Genomic DNA, 12,178 nt, shown 5'->3' with positions numbered 1-12,178 from the left:
GCATGGCTTTGGCTTCCTTTGCATCTGGGGGTACAGCAGGCCAGAGGAAAGGCTGTGCCCGAGGGTGCAGCCCTGTCAGTGTTTTGTCAAGCCACAAGCACTGTTTGCACGCACCCTGTTGAGCCTGAGGAGCCTGTTTCCACACATCCCACCCATCCATCACCTCACCTTTGACTCCAGGAGTTCCCATGGTAAGGAAACAACTGAAATGATATGTGGTCAAGCAAAGCAAAACAGAAATACACACTGCACACACAAGAGTGCTGGTGGTAAGAACAACATCAGCTTGCAAAATAAAACTGGAGGAAACATGAGTCTGCCTCCAACCCTGTCCTGCAGAGGCTGAGAGTCGACAGCTCAGTTCATGAATGGCCTGCCCAAGGGGTGCAGGTGAGCACTGGCCCTGGGACTGGGCTTGTTGTGGGGGCACAGGGAGCCTTTCCCCAGCACCAGTCAAGGTGGACCATCTGGATGAGCTGCAAGTCCGGAGTGTGAAATGGATCACTAGGTGGCAGTGGGAGACCCAGAAAAAGCCCTCCTTGGTCCCTGGTAAAACCCCCTGGGCTTGGCAGGCAGCTGATGTACCCTATCCCTGGGGACATCCCTGTGCCCACCCTCAGCTGAGCAGCCACTGCTCTGTCACAGTCCTTGGCGTGTCGATGGCATTACCCACAGCCCGGGGGAAGTTTGTCACTGTGAGGGCCTGGGCACCCAGCGGGCATCAGGGGAAACTAAGGCATGAAGGCCTGCATATGTGCCATGCCACAGTGACAGACTGTGCAGCTTTCACCCACAGCAATGGCATCACCAGAATCACTGCAGACACCAACATATCCAAACCATGTCTGTCTGTCTGTCTCTCTGGGCAGCTCTCTGCTGATGGCCAGATCAGGACAGCCAATCTGACCATCTCCCCATCTGACTGAACCCCTGCAGCCCTCCTGCTCCCCATCTCTGCTGCCTGCTGTATCCTCAGTTGGAGAAACAAAACTCTCCTCAGGCTGGATCCAGACCTTTGTTTAGGCTGTCTGGATACCAAAAGGGACAGGGATGCTGAGATTAACCAGCAAGGTGCAGCTTGTGTTTATTTTGCAAGGCAGCTGGAGACCAAGTTCCTCTTCTCCCAGCCCTCTCCTTCCCACCCACAGAAGGAGACTGGATGCAGGTCGTGTAGATGCCAGTGCCACCACCCTGGCACTGCTGTTGGGCTCAGGTCTGAAAGGTCAGACTCCTGCTGTCCTCCTCCCCAGCTCCAGCACAGTGAGGCCTTCAGAGGGCAGTAGTTTGGTAACACCTTTTCATTACCGAAAAATCCTATTTGTCAGACACTTCAGCCACTCGTGTGGGAACAGACAAACCACCTTGAAGCTCTGCTCATCTACTCTCCAGCAGGTGGTCCAAGAAACGAGCTTTGGGTGCGCTTGGCCACAAGGACGCATCCCAGTCTCCTTGGTGGTGGGCTGCGAAGGAAACCAGGTGCCACTTAAAGGTGTGACCACAGCATCTTCTGTTTTGGGAATGGGAGGGATAGGACCCCCAGCTGCTGCCCACCCCATGGCCTGTATGGTGCCCTGTGTTTTGGGGCCATCACCCTATTCACTGCCATGACCAACATTTGGTTTCCAAGAGTCCTTCTGATTGCTAGATTGTTATGAATGGCCAAACCTCAATCACTTCCAGTGGAGACTTTCTCCAGGGAAACTGCTCTTGGAAATCTGCTTGGGAAAGAGAGGAGAAGCTGCTGCCATTTCTGATGCAAAAAATGGATTGTTATTCCAGGCAGCTCTGACAGTAATTGAGGTACCCTGAGCCAAACACTAAAATCTCTTCCTGTTAAGAATCACGCTTAAACCAGGTTTGCAGTTTGAAGGGCCAAAGCTTTCGAGGAAAGATCTCGCGGCACCGATGCACCGTGGAGCCCCAATGCAGCAGCAACCAGCAGAAAATTCTTCCAGTTTTCAGCTCAGCCAGGTCAAACTGAGCAGCACAAACATCCCCCCACCTTCAAACAGTGGCAGTTTCTGGACAGCAGCCTGTACAAGATAACCTCCTCTGCCAAGCCACCACCAAACGGCTGGGAGGGCAGCAAAGGAGCTGTGCGAGGAGCCGGGCAGCAGCCAGTGACACAGATCTAATCACCCACACATTTGCCCCAAATGTTTCCCTGCCAGGCAGTGACATTTCTGTGCTGTCTCAGCTCGCTCCTCCATCACCATGGCTACAGCAGCCGCCAATCCACGGGCGAGTCCTTCCCGAGTACCAACAAACCCTCTGGGAGATGCTACGAGAGCCAGCCCCTTTGGCAGGGAGACACTTTGGGGACCCCGGGACAATCCACAGCACCAAAAATTCCCCTTTTTCTTCTTTCCCCACTCCTTTTTATTTTCTCTTTTTTTTCCTTTTATTTATTTTTTTTTTTTCTTTTTGAAGCACAAACAATGGAGCTAAAAGGTTGGGTATCAGGCCGATAATCATGAATGACGTGTCGTTATTACACACCACACATTCATTATCTCCCACTCCAGCCATGTCACAGGCGGCTGGAGGAGGGCAGATAACGGGGTGCCTTCATGCAGATGGCTTATTATCAGGATGTTCCAGGAGGGGCTTTAAGACAGTTAGTGATGCTGTTTGCCAGTTAAAGATTAGAGACCCCAGAGAATAATTAACAATCCCAAAACCCAGTTTTTCTGCTGGATTCTTCAGCTTTCTCCCTCCTCCCCCATCCTCTTTAATCTATTCACTCTAGCAGGTGTAATAAAGTGATAAGGACAGGCTCCGGGGATGTTTGTTTGGCTACTACGGGTGTATAAACCAACAATGGATGGTATTTTACTCCTGGCTTTCAGTGGCTTGAATCGAGACCAAAAACTTTGCAGCCCCCTTGCCCACACACAGCCACCCCTCCAAGCGGTGCTCCTGGCTTCTACCTGGGGGGCTGGACTTCTTCCCCACCCAAAGGGCCACAATGGTGGGACAGGCTCCCTTTTTTCCTCTGGAGGTCCAAATCACACCTCTTGGGTGTCAAGGTGCTCAGTGCCAGGATACAAACCCCAGGCTACACTGCTCAGGTGCAGGGATAGAGCTGGTGCTGCTTCCAGCAGCAGTTTACCTGAATACAGCAAGTCTTTAATTAAACTACCTTGGATAATTTATATGGTAAGTGTCCGCCTGCCCAAACTGCTCCAGGGTTGTAGTTACAGCTGGTAACAGAAACACCCCAAACCCTCATAGCTAAAGAGCCTCAGGAGAGATCGGGGGAACATCAGAGTAAAGGTGGCTTTCAACAAGATACCCCATTATATGGGGGTCCAAAGATGGGTTGCACCCTCCTAGGTCACAAAGAAAAGCTGTGATACACCTTGTAACAAGGTGGAAATGCAAAAAACCCCACCCTGAATATCTTCTGCTCAAAAGAAAACTATCCTTTCTGCAGCAGAGCCCAACCCTAGACATCTTCCTGAAGCCCAAAGCTTCAGAGATAATGGCATTATGGAGTGGGGAGGTAGGATGGAGCCCCCATGGTGTCCTTCCCCTTCACTGGTGGGCATGGGGAGGCTTGTGAAGGACAGCTTCGTCCCCCTGTGCTGTGTGGAGAGAGGCGTTGGGGACGATTTAGCCCCCAGGCAAGGTGGCTTAGGGCCCTTCAGAGAGGTCAACAAGGCTGTGGGAGGTGCCCCTCACCTGGAGGCTCTCAGGTAGAGCCCTGACTCTGGAGGACATTCCCCAGCTCACAGGGGCGGTGTGGAAGGCACGAGCAGTGGCACGCCAGAAGTTGTCTTCCCAATCACGCTCATCCTGCCAGGGAGGGATGAGACATTAAAGCATTGTGCTTTAAAGAGCATCCCGACCCTATCAGCAAGAGATGAGATATCCTAATTATGGCAGTACAGGCGAGGATCTGGGCCGTATCAGCCAGTACAGAAAGGTAAACAAGAAATATAACAATGGACCCTTAACACTCATTAGCTGTGTCAGATAATACCTCACTTTTCTCCCTTTGGGGCTTAAAATCTAATTAAGATTTTCCAACAATAAATTTCATTTATACTCGCTCCCTTTTGTTCTTTTTAGGATCACACCGAGAAGAGTCTGCGAGCAGCTGCGCAGCTCGTGGGAAGGCAGCTTCAGTCAGCCTCGGCTTGTGCTTCACAGGCAGGGGAAACTGAGGCAGGACAGCACCCTGGACAGTGCAGAGGTGAGATCCTGCTGGGACATAGCACTGGCGCCTGCGTAAGGTGTTTTCCCCAGGGAAGTGAACTCCAAAGGGGCACTGGTGGTGATAAGACCAAGCACGGAAGCTCCTGGGCAACCCCAGCAGTAAAGCCTCATCCTTGTCCTTGCTCAGACTCACAGCCATGGCAGGGCTCCGTGGGGAAAGGGACACTGAGACCCACTGAGCCCTCAGCACAGCTCCACTCCAAACCCAAATGAAGGCATTGCAGGGTGAACAGCTCGGACATCTGTCACACATTCACCCTGCGCACAGGGCAGGGAATAAACTCCTGTTGTTACTCATTATAAGGGTGTCTTTGCTAACTTCTTTTGCAACTGAGAGGTAAAAAATTAATGGGTTCCCTTCTTCTTGCCACACCCCCAGCCCAGGTGCTGACACAGCAGGAACAGGCAATGACTAACACTTAAACCTTGCTGAGTGCAGCAGCACTGCTGAACTTTGGGGAGCTTGTTTTTCCAAACCCATGTGACGTTTGGCACCTGCCAGAGGGAAGTCGGGGAGCAGCCTCCATCAGGGGCATGGGTGCAGTGGTCCAGGACCCAGCCTGGGGCTGGCACAGCCTCCAGCTGCCCAAGGGAGGGTGGTAGATGGAAACAGCTCTGCTGTGATGCTGGGGATGCAGCCATCCTGCCTCCACAGCCGAGGGCTTGACCCCTCTAACCCTTCTGCCTGTTTTCTTCTACTCCCGTGCAATTTCTCAACAGCAGCTGTGATTTCTCAATGCCAAGTCTTTGAGGGCATTTTTGAAATACTATCCTACCTCAGGCTCTAGGGAAAATGCCTTTCGAGGTGGGTCTATTACTGGAAGGCTTCTGCCTGCCTTTTTGGGTCACCACCTGCTAGGGACATCAGCAGCTTCACCTGTGGGAAGTGCACAACAGAACCCTAAAAACACCCTGCTCCCCTTAAAACCAGGGAAAACCTGCCAAAAATGCCCCTCTTATAAACCTCCCATCCCAGCGCGGCTCCAGGTGGGCTGCCCTTGACTGCAGAGTCCCTTAATCCTTTCCTCACTGGTCAGGAAGAGGACCCTGCGTGCCACAGAAGTAACTCATGTTACAGGAATGGTCAGGGCATCAGAGGTCTCTCACTTCAATCTGCAGATGCCGCAGCTTAGAAACACTCATTGATCCCGTGGTGACCCTGGTGCTGTCCCCACCACAGCAAAAGACAGACCTTGGTTAATGAACAGCCTGGCAGGAGCAGGTTGCACTAGGGCCAGCTGTCCCAGGACAGCCAGCACTGCCCGGAGCAGCCCCCGGCCACTTCCGGGCAGCATAAAGAAGTGACTGCCATTCCCAGCCTCCAGCCCTGTAAATGGCCCCCAGTTGGCTGTAGGGCTGCACGTTGTGGTCAGTGGGATTCAGGGAGTGCTGCCTTTCACCCATTAAGCAGCGCTGGGAAGTGCTGGATTGTTTCTGTGGCTCAGTAACCCCACCTGGCACATGGAGGGGAATGATGCTCTCACGTCCCTATACATCCCTTTGAGGCTCTGGGGCGGTCCAAATGCTGAGCATTCCCTGATATCCTTCATTCTCCCAACTGCCTGAAGGCTGGGAGAGCTGTGAGATGCCAGAAAGTCCTTTGGCTGATTAGCAGAACGACCCTCTTTGCTGTCATAGGCAACAATTCTCTTTATTGCTCACCGGGAAGGTATGTACAGAGGGGGAGGTTTGTTCTGACATTAAAATGCACGGTGTAGGTCATAAAAAGGAGGGTGAACTGGGGAGAAAAGAGCAGGTTTTCCATCAGCAGCTCCCTGGAGGGCAGCTGGAGGCGTGGGGAGGTCCCTGGTACCCAGTGGGATCCCCTCTGTGTCTTGAACAGGTCAACACCCTCCTGGGACTTGGGACATCAACCTCACCAACCAGGTGGGGTGACCACCAGGCAGGAACGGCAGCACTTCCAGACCTCTCCTGGGGGTCGATGCCCGTGTGGACACCAGCCCCGGGGCAGAAGAGCATGTCCCATGGGTGGGAAAGGAAAAGATGAGGAGGTGGTGGTGCTGTGGAGAGGTCGGGGCCGCATCACTCACGGGAGGTGCCAGTGCAGAGGGTCTCTGTGAAACTGCCCATCGCAATAGCGGGAAGCGAATCGAGAGGAAGAGGAGGGCGGCTGGTGGGTGCTGCTACATGGCCGTGGTGATCACCTTCTCCTCGGGCTCCACCGTGTTCTCGTAGGCATGCTGGTTCTCTTTGGACCTGCATCAAGAGGGACAAGCGCAGTGCTGAGCTCAGTCCCAGCAAGACCAGCGTGCCCAAAGCCACCACTGAGGTCCTGACCTTGCTGGTGCCAGCTGTGCACTGAGTGAGGGGTGAGGTGGGGACCACAGGGGTCACCCTGACAGGAGGGAAGCCAAGTGTGGGGTGGGAATTACTCTGATTTTTAGTGAGGGCTGTTTTGACTGTCACCATCTACGTGGTGACCCAAGGTCACTTTTGGTGATTTCCTCTGTTGAGAAAGGTGTGATATAGCATAAGAAAAATGTGGCATAGCAGGTTGTGAGGTGGTGGATAGATTGTGGGGCTCAGCTGCAGGGATGGGGAGAGATAAGGGAGAAGGGGATACTCCCTCACTGCCTTCTGCTTAGCTCCTGGAAAGGTTAAAAGCCTCAAAAGCAGGTGCATGGGACGTGTAAGACCCTGAGTGGGCAAGAGCTCTGCGTGTCTGAGCTGTCCCCAAGAGGGCCAGAACAGAGCCTGGGAGCCATGGGGAAGAGGTCTGAGCAGGTCCTTCACCTGAAGTCAGCTGCAGCTGATACATATCTCCCTTCATAGCCATTGGATGTGACAGCATCTGGCTTGTCCTCCACACTCACCGCATTCTCGACATTTTCCCTGGAGGGAGAGAAGAGAGGAGCTGAGATAGAGCAACAAAGGAGCCTGCAGGGGAGCGGCCTCTTAGTGGTGATGACACTAGAGACACAATAAGGGACCTGAATGTGATTCTGTCCTCGGACACCCTGCTCAGCCCCCTTCCCGGCAGGACAAAGACAAGGAGAAACACCCTCACTGCACGTTTGCAGAGGCTGTGCCAAGTGCCAGCCCCTGTCTCCATAGCTGTGACTCCCAGCACCGGTGCTGGCAGTCAGCAGGACTCATTGTCAACACGTGGGATTGTTTTCTCCCACTAACTGGTTTTTCCAGTCTACTTCTATTTAATCTGTTGCAAAATAGTCCCCTGCGGATCCCGATGGACACAGAGAGAGCAGTCAAGGCTCTGCTGGTGCTGCAGCCCTGGCGCAGGAGGGCTGTCCTTGTGCACGTCCATGGGAGCACAGCTGAGCTGCTCTCTCTCAAAAGCAAGTCTGGATTGCTTGCAGAAGGAACCACTGGGCAGGGATGGGGTGTTCAACATCAGCCAGGCTCCAAAAGCTCAGCTCTGGAGCAAGCCTGTGGCCTGAGCAGCACCAGGGCCACTGAACTGCAGAGGGTGGGTGCAGGTCCACCCTGCATGCATGTCCCTGCCTCCTCCAGCACTTGCCCAAGGGCAATTTCAGAGGCTTCTGCAAGGAACAGCCTGGCATAAACAGGCTCGAGCTGATAGCTGCTGTCACAGTGACAGTGCAGAGCTGGCAGGGCTCCAGGCTGCCGAGCCTCACTCCCACTCTTCTGAAGGAAGGCCAGATTAATTAAAACAAGGCACCATCCCTCCTCAAGCCCTCCTCAGCATCCTCTGCCTCCAGGCTGGGAAAAGGCAACCAGGCACGGGCAGCAGTGGGAAACACCATCCCTGCCTTCTACTACGTGGGCTGGGGGTTCCTTCAGTTTGAAGACAAAGGTTCCTCTTTGGGAAACAAAGACTACAGTGGCAAATGAGACCATATAAATATATATATATATGCACATTGTATTATGCATTGGCCTGGAATGCATCCCAAAGGGACCTGTTTTAAACACATTTGGGGCTAAAGCTGACCTGCTGAGCATCAGAGTATACCTGAACTCCCCAATTCCTCTGCCTGGAGAGGCTGCAGGAATGTACAGATACAAGAAGACTCCAGCACCTTAGGGTGCAAAGCCCAGAGTGACCACACAAGTGCAGAGGAACCGGTAAACAGGTATGGGGTGCTTTTGGTCTTTGTCCCCTGCTGCCTTAGGGCTCAGATTCATTATCAGGTTACTGCAACTTAGCCAGTTGGCCTTGCTTGGCTGAGCAGGAGCAGCAGCCTGTGACTCTGCTTGGCTGGCATCAGGCAAGAGGAGACCCATCTCACAGAGCCTTTTTTGGATGAATAAAGACACCACATCTGCCTGTGCCGTGGGCTCCAGGTGGAGAGCACTGCCACGGCTTGGCTACCTCCCTCTTCTCCCAGATCCTCTCAGTGTGTTCTCATGACTTGGCTCCATTTGCTTTGCAAGCAAAGCTGGTTTGGGCTTATTATCCCATGGATATATGGCTCATGGGAACTGCACCCCCAAAGCCATAGAAAACCAGGCTGGGCCAGCCCCCTGAACAAGTGCCCATGTAATCCAGCCACAATGCTGTGGCTTTCCCATTCCCAGCACAGCACTTTCTCATGGCAGCGTTTGCACAGTGTAAGCTCACACCTGGCAATCAGTAACAGGGATCAGAGACCAGGACAGGGAGAAGAGGACAGGGAGTCTTTGCTCTCCCCGCCCACCTCCCGGCACAGCAAGCACAGTGTTCCCAGCCCTGGCACGAGCACAGAGGCTGCTGGAAGTGACACGTGCCAAGGCAGTTAAGCCCAACCCAAAGCGACCTCCCACACTTACACTTTATCCTTACACCAGAACCTGTTGACCACAAAAGCAATGGCCACCAGGACTAGAAATACAGCCACTGCGATGACACCCTGTGACCACGGCTGGAGGCTGCCCCGGGCTGCAGGGAAAGAAGAACACACATTAGAAATTCATCCTCAGGTTTGTCTGCCAAGTTTCTCCCGTCCACCTCCAGTAAGGTCCAGATGAGAGCTTGGTCCTGCAGAGCTGAGCAGAATGTGTTGCTGTCAGTTCAGGCAGGTTTTCACAGCAATGAAATCAAGTGCAAGTAACAGTGGTTTTGCTGGTGTTTGCATGTGGAATGTTGTGCCTTGCAGCTTTGTGGCCCCATGTACCCTGACATATACGTACAAATACACCTACATGCACCTTGAGGGGTTGGTGACTCTGTGATGGGGGAAAAAAAAAGGGCTGGGGGACATGGAGGTAGGGAGGGAAGGAGATGTTTGCCAAAGGAAAGAAGGCAGAGGGGTTTCAGCAAACTGCTTATTCTCCATCCCCAGATGCCACAGACAGCATTCCCAGGATGTTTTCCAAATACTGACTAGTAAAATAAGGACTCCATAACAGGGAGAGTGTAAAATTTGGTTGCCACTCTGACAGCAAAAAGTTGTTATTGTGGATTTTGGTAAAATGCACCATTCAACAAGTTTCCAGTGCAGCTAATGATTTATGAAAGAAGCTGAAGGCTGATGCATTCAGAGGAATAACCTTGGTGCATTCAGAGAGATAACCTCAGCACAAAGGCCAGGCAGGGCTGGCAGGGTGCCCAAGCAGCACTGGGATGGTGATGGGGCACTGGGAGCTGACTGGGATATCCCCATTTCCCCCAGGGATGGAATGGACTCACAAGTTCATTTTTCCCTATCCAGACCTAAGCAGGAATCTGGCCATGGGTGGGAAGGCTGTGAGACACATTCCTGGATGTGGAAAGAATGCAAGGGCAAGGCGATGACAAGAGGAAACTTTGTCCCAGCCCTTGCTGGGATGGCTGCTCCTTGCCTCCCACTGGATTTTGGACGATGAACCATTCAGACATAGTCAAATGCATCCTTACGTGCTGCCACATGAGCACCAAAGGACACCTTGTCCATACAGCCGCAGCCCTTTGAGATTTAATTACTGTTTACTCAGACCCAGCTTTTCCTCATCTGCTGATGAAAACACCAGCCCTTGCACACTCTGCATGGGCAGGTGTGGCAGGTGGAGGGTGACTCCTGCCAGCCCAGCATCAGCCTCAGGACACTCAGACCCAGACCCAGCCAAGGACACCTGCAGGGCTGAGCTGCCCCAGGACGAGCAGTCTCCCTCAGCAACTTTACACTCAACACTTCCTCTGTCTCACAGGAGACAAACCTCTGCTGTAAACAGAAATTATCTTTACTAGCAGTAGTAAGAGTAGGCTGCGCGCTCCACACGTGCAAACTCCGAACCCGCTGCCAGCTTCACACTGGCTCTGCTGCTGACAGCTCTCCCCTCCTCCCTTTGATTTTGGGGAGGGGGACTTGTCCTGTGGTAACACTCCCAGTTCCTTGAGTCTTTACTGTAAGAGACTTTTATTCAAAAAATAATAAAACAACAACAACAAAAGCTCAACCCCCAAAACAAGCTCTTTTTTCCTCTTGGAAGGGAAATCAGCTTGGCCAGCTGGCTCACCAGCAGCGCCAGTCTAGAAAGCAGTAGTATTCCCGGGCAAGGGGCTGTGAGAACAGCCCTGAGTAGCATCTCTCAGCCCCCTCTCCCCCACAGAGGCATTTGCCGTGTTTACTGCGAGGTCCCGGGGCAGAAACTCAAGCAGGAGGAATTCAGATGGAAATTCCCTCTTGTATCAGCGTGTTTCGACTGAAATACCACCGTATCAGCAGGCTGCTGGCCGTGGTAGCAGGCAGTGATGGACCCGGGGGTGGTGACAGTGGGCAAGAGCAGGTGTTGGTCCCCTCCTGCCCTACTGGTGGGCAAGGGTGCTCGTGCCCTGCTGCCCACCCCCCCTGTGAGTGCAGCCCCAAACACACCTATTGCCTCCTGGCTGAATTTTGGCTCACTTTGCATCCTCCCTTGGCTGCTGGCCACATTTATTTATTTATTAGTTGTAGTTTCTTTTTCCTGCCAGACCCAGGGTTTCCAGCCTAAGCCTAGAGGGGGGTGGTCAAGTCCAGACCTTCTTGAGGTTTCTGCTGGGGTTAAGGGAGTTCAAGGCCGAGTGGGGAATGAAGTCAGCAAAGACTTAAACTGCCAGATTCGCATCTCGTGATCTTTCAGGAAAGGGGCGGGGGGGGGAAGAAAAGTGGTAGGAAACCTCCTTGGAGCAACCATGCTCAGGAGGCACTGGATGTTTTTGCAAGTGAATTCTCACTCTTGTGGCTGTTTCCACCAGATTCCAGAGCATCCAAAGCCAAAAGGGAAAACACCAAACCAAAATCAAGAGGTTCTGGTTTTGAGAGATCATGTAGAGCCTGGCTGCAAGGGCAGATAAGAGCACTAGGGGAATGGCAAATGCCTCTGCATTGGGCTGAAACACCCACTGGGAAACTTGCATGGGCAAAGAAAGGAGGAGTGGGGATCAGGCAGAAGCAAGAGCTCGATAGGATCTATCCAGGGAGTAAATATTTGGGTCCCAGCCCTCAGGGGCACTGCCTGGCTGGAGTCCCACCGAGCACACCTTGCTGCCCTGCCAGGAGGGATGGCTGACAGGATGAGCCTCACCTGTGGAAATAGGACTGTGTTCCTGGAAAAATGCTTCACTGGGGATGCCCCTCCTGGGTCAGCCTGCGCCTCAGGCTCTGCCACCTCCTCTCTGTTTCGCCCCATGGTAATGATGGGGCTTTCCCTCACAAACAAGATCTCCTTGCCATGTGGAATCTGCAGCCCTGGCAGATGTGTCTCCACACATCTGCAGCTACCAACCAGACCGAGGGAAGCGCCGGTGCCAAAATAAGCCTGTGCACTTGTTGCAATTCCATTGCCATACTCAACAGCTGATTTGAAGACACAGACCTGCTTTTTAACACCTCTTCCCTGAGTGTTTGGACAGCTTTGACTGGCCTGTCTTTTCCACTCTCTAAGGAAGTTGTGCCAGGCTTTGAATCTTCATTAAAGGATTTCGTTTTTTTTTTTTTACTCTTTCCAAGCAACAGCAAAACTTTTAACCTTGCTGACAATGGACACCCCAGACTGTTAAATCCTCAGCAAGTTGGTA

General features: G+C 52.9%; 1 protein-coding gene across 1 annotated transcript in view; it reads right to left on the bottom strand.

The window, feature by feature from the left end:
* Positions 1–5,846: 5,846 nt before the first annotated feature.
* PDZK1IP1 (PDZK1 interacting protein 1) overlaps positions 5,847–12,178 on the bottom strand; it is a 7,249-nt gene continuing 917 nt past the window's right edge. Inside the window, exons 2-4 of the mRNA XM_008640756.2 lie at positions 8,974–9,082; positions 6,976–7,074; positions 5,847–6,438 (exon numbers count right to left, since the gene is read on the bottom strand). Of these exons, the coding sequence (XP_008638978.1) occupies positions 6,366–6,438; positions 6,976–7,074; positions 8,974–9,082 (281 nt within the window). The 3' untranslated portion in view covers positions 5,847–6,365. The remainder of the gene's footprint in view (positions 6,439–6,975; positions 7,075–8,973; positions 9,083–12,178) is intronic.

This window comes from Corvus brachyrhynchos, unplaced genomic scaffold (assembly GCF_000691975.1).
Source record: "Corvus brachyrhynchos isolate BGI_N302 unplaced genomic scaffold, ASM69197v1 scaffold48, whole genome shotgun sequence".
NCBI lineage: Eukaryota > Metazoa > Chordata > Aves > Passeriformes > Corvidae > Corvus > Corvus brachyrhynchos.
The sequence above is the reverse complement of the archived record's forward strand: the minus strand, read 5'-3'. Positions and strand labels throughout refer to the sequence as shown.